Source organism: Maylandia zebra, linkage group LG20, assembly GCF_041146795.1.
Source record: "Maylandia zebra isolate NMK-2024a linkage group LG20, Mzebra_GT3a, whole genome shotgun sequence".
In the NCBI taxonomy this organism is placed as follows: Eukaryota; Metazoa; Chordata; class Actinopteri; order Cichliformes; family Cichlidae; genus Maylandia; species Maylandia zebra.
Genome location: NC_135186.1, coordinates 9,962,525 through 9,978,983, shown reverse-complemented (window position 1 = coordinate 9,978,983; position 16,459 = coordinate 9,962,525). Strand labels below are relative to the sequence as shown.

Below are 16,459 nucleotides of genomic sequence, written 5' to 3'. Positions count from 1 at the left end.
AAAAGAATTTGACAAAATAATACTGCAAATATGAAGAAGATAATGATGATGCACAGACTGACTTACAGTTTAATGTTATTAAAAAACCTCTAAAAATGCAAGCTCCTCCCATCATTTATGTATTTATTGACCTCATTATGTGCACACGTCTATTAAAATTTTAATAATGTACCAGTTCAATTATTAAGCTTTCAGATTTGCTTTCCACCCAGTTTATACTGTTTTTATCAGCTGAGTTGGTTATTAGTGCCTTTGTAGGTTCTCATTCATCCAGGTCATGGTAGTCTAGGGTCTCGCCTCTTAGTGGGAAAAGTTTGTCTTGTGCCAATTCAAGTGAGTCGACGGAAAAAACAAAATATGCAACTAACCTGATGTTTGAAAATATTTTATTTTATTAATGTTTTATTTTGTTTGACCATTAAAGGAATTTGAAAGTGTGACTTTAGACTGAGATGTTTATAAACCAAAAGAATTAAGCTAGCTGACACTCAGAGAATTCAGACTGTGAGTAAAATAAAATTATAGTGTTTTTAATATATACAGTGGCTTGCAAAAGTATTCGGCCCCCTTGAACTTTTCCACATTTTGTCACATTACAGCCACAAACATGAAACAATTTTATTGGAATTCCACGTGAAAGACCAACACAAAGTGGTGCACATGTGAGAAGTGGAACGAAAATCATACATGATTCCAAACATTTTTTACAAATAAATAACTGCAAAGTGGGGTGTGCGTAATTATTCAGCTCCCTTTGGTCTGAGTGCAGTCAGTTGCCCATAGACATGCCTGATGAGTGCTAATGACTAAATAGAGTGCACCTGTGTGTAATCTAATTTCAGTACAAATACAGCTGCTCTGTGACGGCCTCAGAGGTTGCCTAAGAGAATATTGGGAGCAACAACACCATGAAGTCTAAAGAACACACCAGACAGGTCAGGGATAAAGTTATTGAGAAATTTAAAGCAGGTTTAGGCTACAAAAAGATTTCCCAAGCCTTGAACATCCCACGGAGCACTGTTCAAGCAATCATTCAGAAATGGAAGGAGTTTGGCACAACTGTAAACCTACCCAGACAAGGCCGTCCACCTAAACTCACAGGCCGAACAAGGAGAGCGCTGATCAGAAATGCAGCCAAGAGGCCCATAGTGACTCTGGACGAGCTGCAGAGATCTACAGCTCAAGTGGGGAAATCTGTCCATAGGACAACTATTAGTCGTGCACTGCACAAAGTTGGCCTTTATGGAAGAGTGGCAAGAAGAAAGCCATTGTTAACAGAAAACCATAAGAAGTCCCGTTTGCAGTTTGCCACAAGCCATGTGGGGGACACAGCAAACATGTGGAAGAAGGTGCTCTGGTCAGATGAGACCAAAGTGGAACTTTTTGGCCAAAATGCAAAACGCTATGTGTGGCAGAAAACTAACACTGCACATCACTCTGAACACACCATCCCCACTGTCAAATATGGTGGTGGCAGCATCATGCTCTGGGGCGCTTCTCTTCAGCAGGGACAGGGAAGCTGGTCAGAGTTGATGGGAACATGGATGGAGCCAAATACAGGGCAATCTTGGAAGAAAACCTCTTGGAGTCTGCAAAAGACTTGAGACTGGGGCGGAGGTTCACCTTCCAGCAGGACAATGACCCTAAACATAAAGCAAGGGCAACAATGGAATGGTTTAAAACAAAACACATCCATGTGTTGAAATGGCCCAGTTAAAGTCCAGATCTAAATCCAATCGAGAATCTGTGGCAAGATCTGAAAACTGCTGTTCACAAATGCTGTCCATCTAATCTGACTGAGCTGGAGCTGTTTTGCAAAGAAGAATGGGCAAGGACTTCAGTCTCTAGATGGGCAAAGCTGGTAGAGACAGACCCTAAAAGACTGGCAGCTGCAATTGCAGCAAAAGGTGGTTCTACAAAGTATTGACTCAGGGGGCTGAATAATTACGCACACCCCACTTTGCAGTTATTTATTTGTGAAAAATGTTTGGAATCATGTATGATTTTCGTTCCACTTCTCACATGTACACCACTTTGTGTTGGTCTTTCACGTGGAATTCCAATAAAATTGATTCATGTTTGTGGCTGTAATGTGACAAAATGTGGAAAAGTTCAAGGGGGCCGAATACTTTTGCAAGCCACTGTATATACATATATACGGTACATATACTACACCATTTCCTGATCTTTGAAGCATTTTCAGTGTTGGTAATGCAGACTACTGGTGCAGAGAGTGTAACAGAGTTTTAAACAACATGATAAATCTAACATTTGCATAAATTCAGTTTAACACAGACCTGCTTAAGCATCTCTATATGATGCTTCAGCTAAGCCCACATAACATATGCTTGTATATTACTTGTATATTGCTTGTATATTACTTTAGAGTGCCATAGTCTCTGTGCTGCTGAAAGCAAGAATCCGCAAACGCTGCTCTGCCTGAGTTCACAGACCATGAAAGAGTAAAAAACAATAGGCGGGAAAACCAGTGGTCAAGCACACACCACAGTAGTCCACTTTTCATGTCAACAATCTGACATATAGGATGCAGACGCTGTGTCTGCGAGGCATAATGGCCCGTATGAATGGTCTTTTTTTATTAACCGCTCACACCCTTTGCTTAAGCATTTGATTCAGGATTATGCCGTGAATCTTTTTCACAGACTTCAAAGGCTACTCTTCATTCATTTTGGTCTTTTGATGGTATTATGTTGGTTAAGCGAGGTTTCCAGTTTCAAGGACAGGTAAATGGTATTAAGTGCCGTACACAATGGATTACTCTCTGTAATGTTTTTCTGTTTTGCGCAACAGCACTGCATTGGCTTTTGAAGAAGAAAGTGACAGAAAATCGGAAAAGAATAACGAAAAATTCATTTTAGTTCCAGTGTTAGTGAGACAGTCACGCTGTGTGCTGAAATTCTGCTGGCAAAGTCTTCACTTTGACATTTGTTGTTAGATTTCGGATGACCTTTTTGGCATTTGCACATTGGAAGCTTATGTATGGTTTACTAATAATATATTTGTGGCTGACTGTGATTTTGTGCTTATAGATCATCTGTTTAATTTGGTGTGCCTGTCAAAGATAACCCCCCCCCCCACACACACACACACACACACACACACACACACACACACACACACACACACACACACACACACACACACACACACACACACACCACCCCCCCGACTGTGACATTTATAAAAAGCTGCAGAATAAGTTGGAAGTAGATTTACTGAATATAGTACAGCTTAAACTGGCAACGAGCAGAGTGAGAAGTCAAGCTTGGTGAACCTTCCTCCAGCGCTTTTTCATATTTGGTAATCTAAATATATTGCTCCAAAATATCACATCTTACATACACTGTTACATCACAGAGTTTCTGTTGAAATCCTACATCACTTGAGTTTGGTTAAGGATGATAGAGGCTTGAAACACACACACACACACACACACACACACACACACACACACACACACACACACACACACACACACACACACACACACACACACACACACACACGTTCCTTCCATTTCTTGCATTTTAGTGTAATTAGAGTCCACACATATAGCAAGAACCACGGTTGCTGGATTGATAAGGTACAAGAAGCAGTGAAGGATAGCAGCAAATATGTTGTTTACAAAACATATTGTGCTTTATGTGTAATATAATGGTAGAAACTCCTGGAATGTGTCTACGTGCTATGCACAGCAATTTTGTTTTGCCTGATATGTCTGCGAACAGAATCCCAAGGTACCTCTTTCATCTGCTGTCTGTCAAGTCTTGGTTAAAATCATCATTCCAGCAAGTCTTTCGCTGACCTTCAAACCTGAGTCCTCCAGGCCAGCAGACATGCTAATTAACGGATTGGTCCGTAACTTCACAAAGCAATTTCATTCCCTGTATGTCTGGGTTCAAAAATGGGGCTGGCATACTGAGATTCAGGACTAAAAAGTATCCTGTAGGGTCACTGAATGATGCCTGAATAATGCATTTAAATTGGCTTTCGGTTAACTTCACCAAGTCTGCAGTAAACATGTGCATGAGATACTCCTTCTTGTGGAAAGACTGCATGTAAGAAGGTGCCCGAGAAACTCATTAGTGAGTCATTAGATGTCACAAGCTCTACTAAAGGGATTTCCTGCCATATCGGCAAGGCTTACCTATATTCTGAAGTTAGCATTGACAGTATGATAGAGCATGTGCTCATAAAATAGGACACCAGACACACAATCCAACCAGAAAGCAATCTGGTATGTTCATGCTGTGAAAACTGCAATTATTCCGCCATCTGTGCGGTATACTTGTAGATTATATTTTCATTATGCAGGATGTCAAAGAGTATTAGCAATTCTGAAATTATGCAAGTGCTGTTCTTAGAAAACATCGGTTGAAGGAAATTTATCTGTAGCATGTGTTGTTCTTGCTGTAACTTTTTTTTCCTTTTCTGTCTAATTCAACACCAACATTGCTTCACGGTGTAGAAGGTATGTGAATGAAAGGCAAGTGAAAATACATCAGCATGTTAGTGAATCAAGTTTATGAACACTGCTTAATTTTAGATAAATTTTAGAGCAGTAATAACAGTATTTTTTAAAGATCTCTCATTATAGCTACTTTATATAAAACACTGGCCGTGACTTTTTTAAAAAGTTATGGTTTTGCTTCTTAATATTGATCAGACAGTTTAGTCAAAATAGGCTAATAAAACATAAACCTTGAAGTCCACAATGAAGTTAATCAGCCTATAGTTGACTTCTTATAGGTGCTCCTCCTTATGGTTCAAAGCATTTTGGTCCATTTATACATAATGCTCTCCTCTTTTTTCAAAGTAATTAAGAATGATTAAGCGAACCTACTGGACAACTCGGGGTTTAGCATCTTATCCAAGAATACTTAAACATGCAGGCTGGAGGAGCTAAGGATCGAACTGCCAGCCTAATGATTAGCAGATGACCCGCTCTAGCGCCTGAGCCACAGCTGTGATACTAAAGATGGTGCAGGCACAGAAAGAAGTTCCTTTTATTTTAGGAATAATGTTTGCATCTGTGCTCTCAATGTTCAGTTGACAATGAATAACATACAAAAGTTACCTACCACTCCCTAATGAATGAAGTTCAATACCCAGCATGAGCTCAGTATTTGTTGTCTGTGGTTGTTATTCACTTATGTACCGCTGGCAAAAAAGAACAACACTTCCATCTTACTCAATCATATCAGAGACTTGCGTGAGTGAGATCATAAAAGTCCTCTCTGCTGCCTTTTGTAGGCATCTCTCCTCAGGGTTATTTTTGCTTACATTGTTCTGATCATGTTTGAGGTACAGCAAACAAACATGGTCAAAAAATGTTTACACCGCATTTTTCCATGTTGTAAAATAATAATATTCCTAACAGCCATTTTCCTTATCATGTATTGCCATAATTTGGATTGGAGTGTTAAAATTTACTCACCTGAAGTGTGCAGGTTGAGCAGGTGCCAAGGTCTCAGTCTGAGGTCAAGGCCAAAACACTCACAAGACAAATTATTATCCATATTTTTAACTGTCAAAAATCAAATGACCTTGTCACAGCTCTTTCCTGACCACATCAGTCACCATTTACAGCTCAATTAAGATGTCATTCTAAATTATTTATCAGTTAGTGGTCGGCTGGTCTCTCACACCTTAAAAATGGAACGCTGGTGATAATAAAAGCCTGTTGTCATTCTTCATGGGCAGCCTGTCTACATAATAATTGTAAAGGTCTCTAGTTAGCATGCTGGATTACCTTTGAATTATAATTGAACAAGTTCAAAAAGTGTGAAGCTCACCTCAAGTGACAAGCAGTGTTATAATATTACTGCCAGGCAGCAACGGTTTTATCTTTTAATATGTTTTTATGCCACTGAAGCGCTTTGAACCTTGTTTATAGCTCAAATCCAAAAACCACATTTTCTCTTCTTGTTTTTTACATTCGAGGCAACAATCTATGCAGAGGGTCAGGCGGAGATTAAATGTATGGGGACTGACATATGTACCGTCGCCTGTGAAATATACATTTAATTTGTTTTTAAAAATTGGTATTCTTAGTGAGTAGAAATGATTTAGCAAGGCTCTTGGCACGCTGTACTTATTTTGTCCTATTTGTGTACATGTGCTTGTAAGAAGCATTGTTTATGATCAAAGCAATTGTAGATACAACCTTAAAAAGTTTAGTTTGTCTCATCAAATGTCACCGTAGTATAGTTAGTAGGGTCATCATGATACTAGAACTTTACACTCGACAAATACTCAATACCATTTTCCATCAGTGGGTAGAAAATTAAGAGTTAGGCAGAAATAGATTAAAACAATATTGTTATGTGCAAATGTATTTATCTACATCCCAGTTCATTCTTTTTTTCTGCTGGTGACTTAGCACCCTATTTTCATTGCTTATCAAATGCAGTTGGTGAGGTAGGCTGCCGCTGTTTCTGTCACGCTGTTAGTAGACTTTTCTCTGCTTTGATCTGGGACTTAAAGGGAACCTTAACACTTAAAGTATAAATAACTGTGTTATACTATTCAACAAGCACTGCCTAGCTCCCACATTAATGTCACTTTGTTATTATTGGATTTAGCTAGACACTGTTTTGATAATGGTTTTGGATTCAGGAGATAGACACTATCTCTACTGTTAAGATTAGGGTTAAAACTTTCCTTTTTGCTAAAGCATATAGTTGGGGCTGGATCAGGTGACCCTAAATCCTCCTTTAGTTATGCTGCAATAAGTGTAGGCTGCAGGGGGATTCCTGTGATGCACTGAGTATTTCATTTTCAGTCACCTTTCTCACTCAACATGTGTTAATAGACCTCTCTGTATTGAATCATACTTGTTATTGATCTCTCGCATCTTCCACAGCATGTCTTTTATCCTATAAACACATCTTCTCTCACCCCAACCTGTCGCAGCAGATGGCCACCCCTCCCTGAGCCTGCTTCTGCTGGAGGTTTCTCCCAGTTAAAAGGGAGTTTTTCCTTCCCACTGTCACCAAAGTGCTTGCTCATAGGGGGTCATATGATTGTTGGGGTTTTCTCTGTATGTATTATTACCTTACTGTTGTTGTGATTTGGCGCTAGATAAATAAAATTGAATTACATTGAACTGAATTGAATAATAACCCATGGCTAATGTGGCTGTCGCATAATAGTTAAATGGCTTAAGGTAAAGTTGTGTGTCAACTGGAGGAGGCAAAGATGGTACTGTCTGTATTGAGACTGTTGCAAATGAGTATCTAATCCGGTAGTAGTTTTTGTATCGATTAGTAGCTGAGTGTTGATTATTTGGACAACTGTAATAGAAACATGATAGAGACTTTATGATTATATGATCAAAAGATGTCTAATGCTGCTTCTGACTGTTGACAGACCCGTTCAAACTTTCCCACCCATCATTACTTCTCCACAAAAGTCCTCCGTATGGGTTTAAATTGGCCAAGGACAGCAGAGATGAAAGCTGCCCATAATGAGGTTCCTCCCTTAGGATTCAATGTGTAGCTTTGTCCCAGGGGCTCCTGAAGGTTGTCTCTAGAATCAGTCTGCTATGGGGCTCAAGCCCGAACAGCCAGCTTGTCTGTCACCTTGCCATGCAGTTAATGTTGTCTAGAGGTGAAGTTTACTTAGGGACAAAATCTATTTTTGGACATCATAAAATATGAAAAAAATGTACGCACATGTGATATAAGTGAAGCTTTCTGCAACGTAGTCATCATGCTTCATCTGAAAATATTGCACCGTGATCCACACTTTTAATTTGCGCCCTTGTTCATAACTTCTTCATTTAACTTCACCCAAGTTTGTCACTGTGGCTTTTTCCGCAGTGTTCACAAATGTGAAACAATAAGGCTCTTCATTTTTTGTTGTCATGAAAAGACTGCCATGACACCTCGCCTTATAGGCGATCACTGTTCATTCTGACAACAAATGATAAAGAAAAGCTGCCTTGTATTAAACTGTCTGCTCCAGCTTCTCTCCTCTCTGACTAGAAGTAGGTTTTTGAGTTCACCGGGCATTGAGCGGCTGCACTAGGAAGTAACCTGCTAACTTCTCCACAAAGCTAGCATAACTTGATTCCTCACGTAATTTTTTTCCACATGCGTTATCGGCATCAACAGTCAGTGAAAACATTAACATATTCTCACGGACATTTTACAGAAAGCAAGTAAAATAAGGTAAATTATATAACTAAAATGCAATAACATTTAAGTCTTGAAAAGACAAAGCATGTAAAAAGACAGACATAGTAATTCACTGTTCTGTATAAGAGGGCAAGGTAAGTAAAAGTTAATATCACTAGATATCATATTGTAAGCAGTACTCAACCTCAACAAAGCTAAAATACAACGTCAAACTTCAGTGATTCGATTTTATAATCCAGCCGCAAACTACGGAGACACCTGCGAGTCAAAGTGCACAGTGGTGCATATTAAGGCAGGACCCAGCGGGAGTTCACAGTGCCCAAAGCAGCAGAGAGGAGCGAAGGAATCTACGACTGAAAATAACAGCATGTACACACCGAAGCAGACCTGTTATATGTGAAGCTCACTTGTGCATTCCCATTATTGTTACACTAAACCTTCTTAGATGTTTCTCTGCACGACCAGATTTCCCTTTTGGGAATCAGATGACTTTGTGTTTTGGAGGAGATAATGCTGAAAATGATGATGATGATCAGTTAAACGAGGACTGACCTTGTGTGTTGTCGTTATCATCACTGGGTTGATGTGAATCTGCAGCTTCGCCCTCCCTGCTTGTTACAGTTGAGAGTGAAAAGAGCAACTCCAGAATCTTTCCCATGTTCTGCAACGTTTACCCTGCGTCTGACCTTTATGTTGTTATTGAAGAATCACTTTGCGAGGCTAATTATTATCATAGTGTAATTGGGTGTGTTTTCCAGAACTTGGAGTTAAGCTTTGCTAAGTGTGTAAATAGGGGATAATTACTGCTGTGCATCTTGACAAAAGAGCTAAAACTTGGTAGGATGGGAGACGGAGAAAATTTGATTTGTATTTTTTTAACATTTAGTGCTAAATCTAAAACGCTGCCTCTCATTTACTCTCTCTTTGCAGTCCGTCTGCTTTGAAGCCAGGCAGCTGTGTGGGGCATCGGGTGTGGATCCTGCTAGCCATGACTCACCTTACCTTGGACTTTTCTGTGTGCAGCCCTCTCAGTCAAGGTCTGGGGATCAAACTCACGCCTAAACCGGTGCCTCGCTCACGGCCTCGCTTGCAGCCCCTCTGGGATAAGCCTAACATGCTTCACTGGAGAACAGTGAGCCCGTTAGCCCACCGGCTCCTCAGCCCTGTTCCTCCGCCCCAAGACAGCAGGGCAGGAATAGTGCCAAAAGTTAAAGGTCAAAAGCATTGGAAGCCAGCACACAAAGGACAAGCAGCGTGCAAGAATTGCCGGCTGAGATACTCTCAAAAAGAGACGGGCGATCCTTTGGCTGTATTAGCAAAAGCTCCAGTTGCTTTATCAAGCGAGAGGTTGTTAATTAGAACCAGGAGGCAGCTCAAATGGGACAGCTATGACAAGTCTCAGGAGGGCCGGACTACAACAGTGGCTGGATTTATTGACTGGGGACCCACGGGGACTGATAGCATAGATGAGGATGGCAAAATGGAGCCAAACTTAACGTCCACCAGGGCTGCAACTACTACAGTGGCCACAACCACTAGCACTACAACCAGGCTCTCCCAAAGGACGTTCACTGTGGTGACCACAACAGAGTCCAAGAGCACCACCAAGTCCTCTATGAGCAACACGGAGTCTGTCAAACCACCAAAGCTAGACCCACCAGGGGACACACCAGGTAAGAGATATAAGATATATATAGATATAGATATGTTTTTTTTCTCTCAGTAACTGTTAAACAGACAAACATAGAGTGATGTGAAGGTAATTCTTCAAGTCAGCAGTGTCCAAACATGCTACTTAGATTTTCCTTTGCAGGTTGTCTTTTTAATAAAACATTTCTCAGGGGAACCTTAAGCGGATAAAGGTAACACATTTGTTAAATCAGCTCTGAAAACATTATAAATAAATTATGAATTGGCTTTTCTCTGCAGAGCTTTATTTTGTGATATGACAAGTTTTCCACAGTTGTGTTTACAGGTATATATACACGTAAAACAGGTTCTATAGGAATGAAACGTATGTTAATGACATTTCCTAACAAATTCATAATCTGTTTAAGCCCCAATGGATCTATGGATAATTGGCCACTCTCTGACAAACTGAAAATCAAATGAATCTGAAATATACAGCTTTGCTTTTACACTGAAAAGGGGTTAAATGTGTGACCATCACACATTTACCACCCTTACTGGTCTAGCCAGTAACGGTCCTGGCTAGACCCCCCATGCTTAAAACAAAGCCCTGGAATGGCGCGGCTATGTCTGCAGCCTGTCCGCAGCTCGGACGCAAGAATTTCACTACATGTTGTACCCTGTTTAATTGTCTATGTGATAAATAAAGGTTGTTGTTTGTTTGATTATAAGCCTCTATAATCACCTTTTCACTGTACATCTGATGATCTGCTTTCATGACTATAATATTGCAGCTTAGAGATATAGGCGCTGATACTGACAGACTATGCCCTCGACTATATTGTAGCCCTCAGGTCTGAAATACCGGTGGTGGGCATTTTATGGGCAAGGATTTTTATGGGCAGTTCTTCTGTAATGTGGAAACACAATCTTCTCCTGCCGGGCTTATTAGATTTAGTATGTCATTATGTCTATGAGGAACATGTTTTTTTTTATTAAAATGACCTATGTAAGTTATGTTTTAACAACTTAGGAACAATAACTGTGGTAAATTAAGTTTTCCCATTTAGTGCAGTAGCAAAAATGTCATAAAAGTATGCAAAGATAAGGAAGGACTTACTCAGTTTCAATGATAAATGTTAGAGGAATCAAGAAAAGTTCATCCTGCAGTGGGAGTATTCAGATAATGAACACTTTGAACTATTTGCTGTTACTCAGTGCTGTTCAAGCCCTATACTGGAACAACGATGCCTCCCAAAACAGCCTTGAGTGTTAGTGGCATACATATAAGTTGCACTGTGATTGAACTGTATATAGCTCATGCAAAATGAAATGGCAGGACATAATTATCTTGTCAGTGTTGTTGTGATCTCTTCATTTTCTCTTGATTGGGAGGTAAGTGTGAGACCACCTGTGATTCAGATGATGGCTTGTATCCTGGAGGAAATCAGTCACCACAGCTAACTGAGAGCTGATAAGAAAGGAGAGTTGAGACTTTTTCTCCCTCCAACTGGTTGAATATTATTGTATCAATAAGCACATTGTGTCTGATCAGAGCAGATGAAGAGAATCATGTTTCAGAGCAAAGAGTGGGTGTGTAATCGCAGCAGAAATTTTCCCTCTGCCTTCACAACACGTTAACCCTCTGCCTCATATTAGCCCCAAGGCAAGATGTAATTACCACACGAGCAGTGCAGCATTGGATTGCTGCTGAATTGAAAGCATTGCAGATGGAGAGGCGCTTCACTGTATGCCTGTCTCTTACTCTCATATCTCTGAATTGTCTTAGTGGATGCATACAAAATTTCTTAGTCATGATTGATGAAACTTGCAGTGGGATAACCTCTCACTTGCAAACTTAAACTGATTCTGTTAAAGTGGGAAAGGTGTTAATAAAATTTATTTTAATTTATCTAGGTTTCTCCTTCTCTCTTACCACTATCCCTCACAGGAAATCCTTTCATAGAAGGTTAAGATCTATCCGGTTGTTCAGTGATGACGCGACGAATCCTACTTCCGGGTCTAAAGTAGTCTGCGTTTAATATGGCTTTTGTGTTGTTAACATGTTTAATGTTATGTATTTTCTTCTATTTGATCTCAAAAAGCTCCTAAAACAGTCAGCGACCACTGTTGACCTCCCTCGGCTTTTATTACCGCTAATCATTTATTTAAGCTCAGTTTTTAAAACCTTACGATGTAACTACAGCCCAGCCCATGCAGCAGTATATGAATGACTAACCTCGTATTGTGGATGGATTATCTCAGTTGTTCTCCTGGCTGAAGTTTGGTCCTTTTACAGCATCCTGCCATGCGATTACATTTGTTCCTGACCACCGAGAACACTCACGGTAACTTTTATCGAGTGGAAAAAAAAGTTAGCTTGTTTATATTATGCTAACATAGCTGTGTCGCTAGCGGTCACGTAGCACATCATTATATACCAGCTAGCCCAACTTCAGTAACCCTACAAACGTCACTGCTGTTTAGTTTTCTGTCTTCATTTATGCTGGAAGTGATAGCAGAGCTGTACGTTTTAATTTGTTTCCAAAACCCCGCAGTCAGGACATGCTATATTGTATTTAGATAGAAGCTAGCGAGCTAACTCCCTGCTAACTTCTAACTCTGTTAAATGTCATAAATTCCGTTTTCATGGATGCCTGGATGTTAAACTCAATTGTTACACCTGGTAGAGGAGAAGGCTGATCATTTTATTAAAGATGAAATACTTTAGACAGTTTTTCAACTCTCAGTAATGCCATAGTGATCGTTTGATATATGGACCTGCAGCGGAGTTTAGACCCAGACACGGCTAGTGACGTCAGACTGAACAACCGGATGACTGCACTTCCGGATGTCTACTGTGTCTAACCTGCCCGCTGCATGCAATGTTAACTTTAACAGGCAGATGAGTTGACATCATCTGACAGCAATGCTAACAACGGCATCTAATCTGTCAGTGCCTAAGACATAAGGCTGCTTTGTCACAAAATAACTGCTGAAAGTAGGGCTGTTCGATATATCGGATGACGATATAAAAACGTCTATCGTTTCATTTTACGCTATCGTTTGTTTCGTGGTGTCGCAAAATAAACTGTTTACAGCAATATTTTTTCATCGTTTTGATGGTCACTGTAGTGGCTATATTAATTTCTTAAAGTTCTCTCTTTCTCTTATATTTTATATAACCACACTACGGACGGACAAGAGCCTGTTTTTATGCGTTGTGGTTAGCAACAACGACGGTAACAGCATCGCGTGTCCGCTTGTTTATGTTCCACGTAAACCTTTCACAATAAAGCTCAAGATCCTGTTGAGACTTTTCAAAATAAACTGAATCACGTGAAAGAGCAGATTATCTACGGATGAGAATTAAAAAAGAGCCGCCAGGTGCTAAAAAATAAACCTTAGACTCAAACGTTAGAACAGGCTTTTCCCCGCAGCACGCCGTGTAATAAATACAAAGAAAACGGCGGCCTTTACAACTTATGTCTAAAAATGTATGGTTCATGCATAGGTTAAAACACTAGACTCCAGCTAAATGACGCGCAGCTGGAAACACTTTCCGCAAGACGAGCTGCCCGAGATTCACAGAATTTACAGAAAATCTTACATTTTTGTGATTTATATCGTTATCGGACGATAGAATTCTTATATCGGGATATGAGATTTTGGTCATATTGCACAGCCCTAGATGAAAGTTATTTTTCGTACAAGACCAACCTAAATGTCAGTGCTTAAACAGAGCTGTGTCGAAGTCCATTTAAGGTTAGTAGTGAGTAGGAGAGAAGCTGGTGCACATGCATGCAATGTAGATGCATTGCTCTGAAAAATGCATAACCAGTGCAAAAGACTGTGCATGCATCATGCATGCATGCAGAGAGTTCAAGCGCATTTGGCACCCAGCTGGTATCTGCTGAATGTACTTTTCGCTCCGTGGTTGTGCCTTGCCATCCTCGAAGCTTTCACTCACTCTGCTAAGTTAACTGTGGCAGTTATTTCAGGTGAATGATACAATATTTTCATGTACATGGAAGTGCCGCCACATTTCAGTTCACATTCAAAACATGGTCAAGTCATCTGCAGCCAGTATGAGAAGAACCTAAGAGACTATTAGTTTCAATGTTATGAGGATTTAAACAACTTATGCTGTTTACTAACCAAGTTATTCTAAACTAAACATTTTTAATTACTGTTGTAATTCTCCTGTGCTTGATTGTTTCCTATATTCACAGTATCAATAAGCATGTATAACCCCAATTCTGAAAAATGTTGGGATGCCGTGTAAAATGGAAAAAAAATTAAGGTTTAAATTGAGAAAATCTGCCCTTTATTTATTGAAGAAAAAATATTAGCTCATTTTGAGTTTGATGGCAGCTCTTCTCAAAAAAAATTGGGAGAGGGCCACATTTTCCACTGTGCAGCACCAAGGGCACTCAAAAGTAACTGCATTCTTAAAGTATCGATGGAGAATGACAGTTAGCTCATAGCATGCATTCTGGATTCCGGGGTTCTGCCATCCATCCATCCCTCCATCTTCATCGATATATATACAATTTAGGGTCACGGACATTCTATAAAAAAATCTAAATTATTAAAAATGCCAGAAGTGTTATTTCAAGTTGGATGATTAATTACAAAAATGGTTTCTGCAATGCTCTGAATGATTGCTAAGAAGCTGCAAAATAGCTGAAAAAGATGTCTAGAAATTACGTATTTAACAGAGCCAGTTATTGACTAATTAAATATTCATTTGTTTGGTACATTCATCCTTGCAGTTACTTTCAGTACCTTCTTCTTCTCTTCATCTATAGTGTTGATGCAGTCTATAGACTTTCTAAGGCAAAAAGGTCCTCGCAGCATGGGCTGGTAGCACGTTTCCTAAAATAATTAGATACATATTCAGATCACAAATGAACTTCCTTATACTAAATCACTTAGTTGCTTTAGCTCAGCAGCTCAGAAAATGTCTATATCTTTGCTGCTTAGGCATTCACTGACTATGAGACCACAGTACAAGTAGAGACATGCAGCCATGCAATAAATGCACATTATGACTCATGAATATTGTATGCTTGCACAAACGCAAGTCGTGAATGTACTTGGTGTCATCCCATATGGCGTGTGTGTAACATGACTGTAATCATTTCAGAGTGTAATCGCTGTCAAACATGAATGCAAAGAGCAGAGAGTGGCAGAGAGTAGAGGAAGCTACTTTCGACTGCTCTCTTATTCACAAGGATTTGCCAGTGATAGAGGAAGTATCCAAAAAGCCTTTTTTTTAAATCAAAAAAGAAAGAAAATAGAAGTAATGTAGATTTTTTCCGACAGTAGTCTGAATGTTACATTCTGTTGCTTGACTGTGCTCCGATAAAATCATTAATACTTCAGGTGATGGTGAATTTCTGAACGCATGTTGCACCTGTATGACCACAAGGATAGAAAAAAATGTAGAAAAGCAAGCTCCACAGCACTTTGAAAACCAGGTTTATTCTGTCATTAGCGGAAATGTCTTCAGATATAAAAAAAATTCCAACTTAACCCCAGACTAAATCAAACCTAAGACTGCCATTACCATGGCAACAGGCAGTTACACCTGTGTTGACGATTGGGACTCGAGTCACAAAAGGAGGAAAACAGAGCTCATATTTTGTGCTTTTCTAACATTGATTTTGGTCACACAAAGCGAAAGGAAACTGTCCTGATCCTGACTGCAGAATTCACAGAACTATACTGAAACCTGAAAATAATCCCACCTATGCCACAGGATTGCACTGCGCTGAGCTTTTATGCAGCAGAAAGTTTTCTGTACTGTTTGCACCGTTGACTGTTGCTGTCAATTTTTCCCATATTTTTTTGTCATAATCTTTTCTGGATTTTCTGGAAGTCCTTATTATTCTTGAGAGACTGCAGCTCATTTGGATCCAACTACCATCAAAAGCTTGTTTCTTTCTATATTTATGTCAGTGTCCAGAAATGAACATTTGAGCTGTATTTCCTCACGCCTGCCGTGGGATCCAGTCAGTTACTCTGACATTTCTCCAACCAGTTTGGGTTGGTAGAAAAACCAGCTACGTAGTGACACAGGGAAAGTACACAACAGCTTGCCGCAGCTTGACTGAGTTGCACTTGTTGAATACAGGCTATGTGTCTTAACTCCCACTCGCTGTTGGCGTGGATGCACAGGACAACAAAAGGGATGGTTCTTTCTGGCACTGGTGAAAATCCAAATTGTTTAGACCGAGATAAAGAAGTGAATGTTGCCCTTAATCTGTGTGAAGGAAGTAGCTTTCGCATGCCTTCTGTCTCATTAACAGAGATTGAACTATTCTCATGCATGTCATCTGTCAGGGCATCCGTTTAACACCTGTGAAGTTTTATTGGCTTGCAGCCGTAGGTTTTTATGATTATGTAATTAAATGCTTTCTCACAGTATTATAACCTTTGTGGTTAATCACCAACATGCAATCTGTAGTTTCTTGTATTGAGACAATATGCCAGCATTGTGCATGTTACACATTTTACTTTGTTTGGATTGGAGTTTTTCGGGATACTGTAAGCAAACAGGCTCCTGTTGATCCTGCTCTCTCTGGCCATCATAGAGGAGCTGAGGGTAGGGAGCGGAGGCGGGTGGAGGGGGGGGTGTTATAGCTGTGGAGCCTCCAGATGCT

General features: G+C 39.9%; 1 protein-coding gene across 2 annotated transcripts in view; it reads left to right on the top strand.

Annotated features, from left to right (window-relative positions):
* Nucleotides 1–16,459, top strand: part of ajap1 (adherens junctions associated protein 1) — a 59,253-nt gene that overhangs the window by 26,541 nt on the left and 16,253 nt on the right. For both annotated transcript variants that reach the window (XM_076878311.1, XM_004570935.3), the window contains one exon: nucleotides 9,093–9,835. In XM_076878311.1, the coding sequence (XP_076734426.1) occupies nucleotides 9,093–9,835 (743 nt within the window). The remainder of the gene's footprint in view (nucleotides 1–9,092; nucleotides 9,836–16,459) is intronic.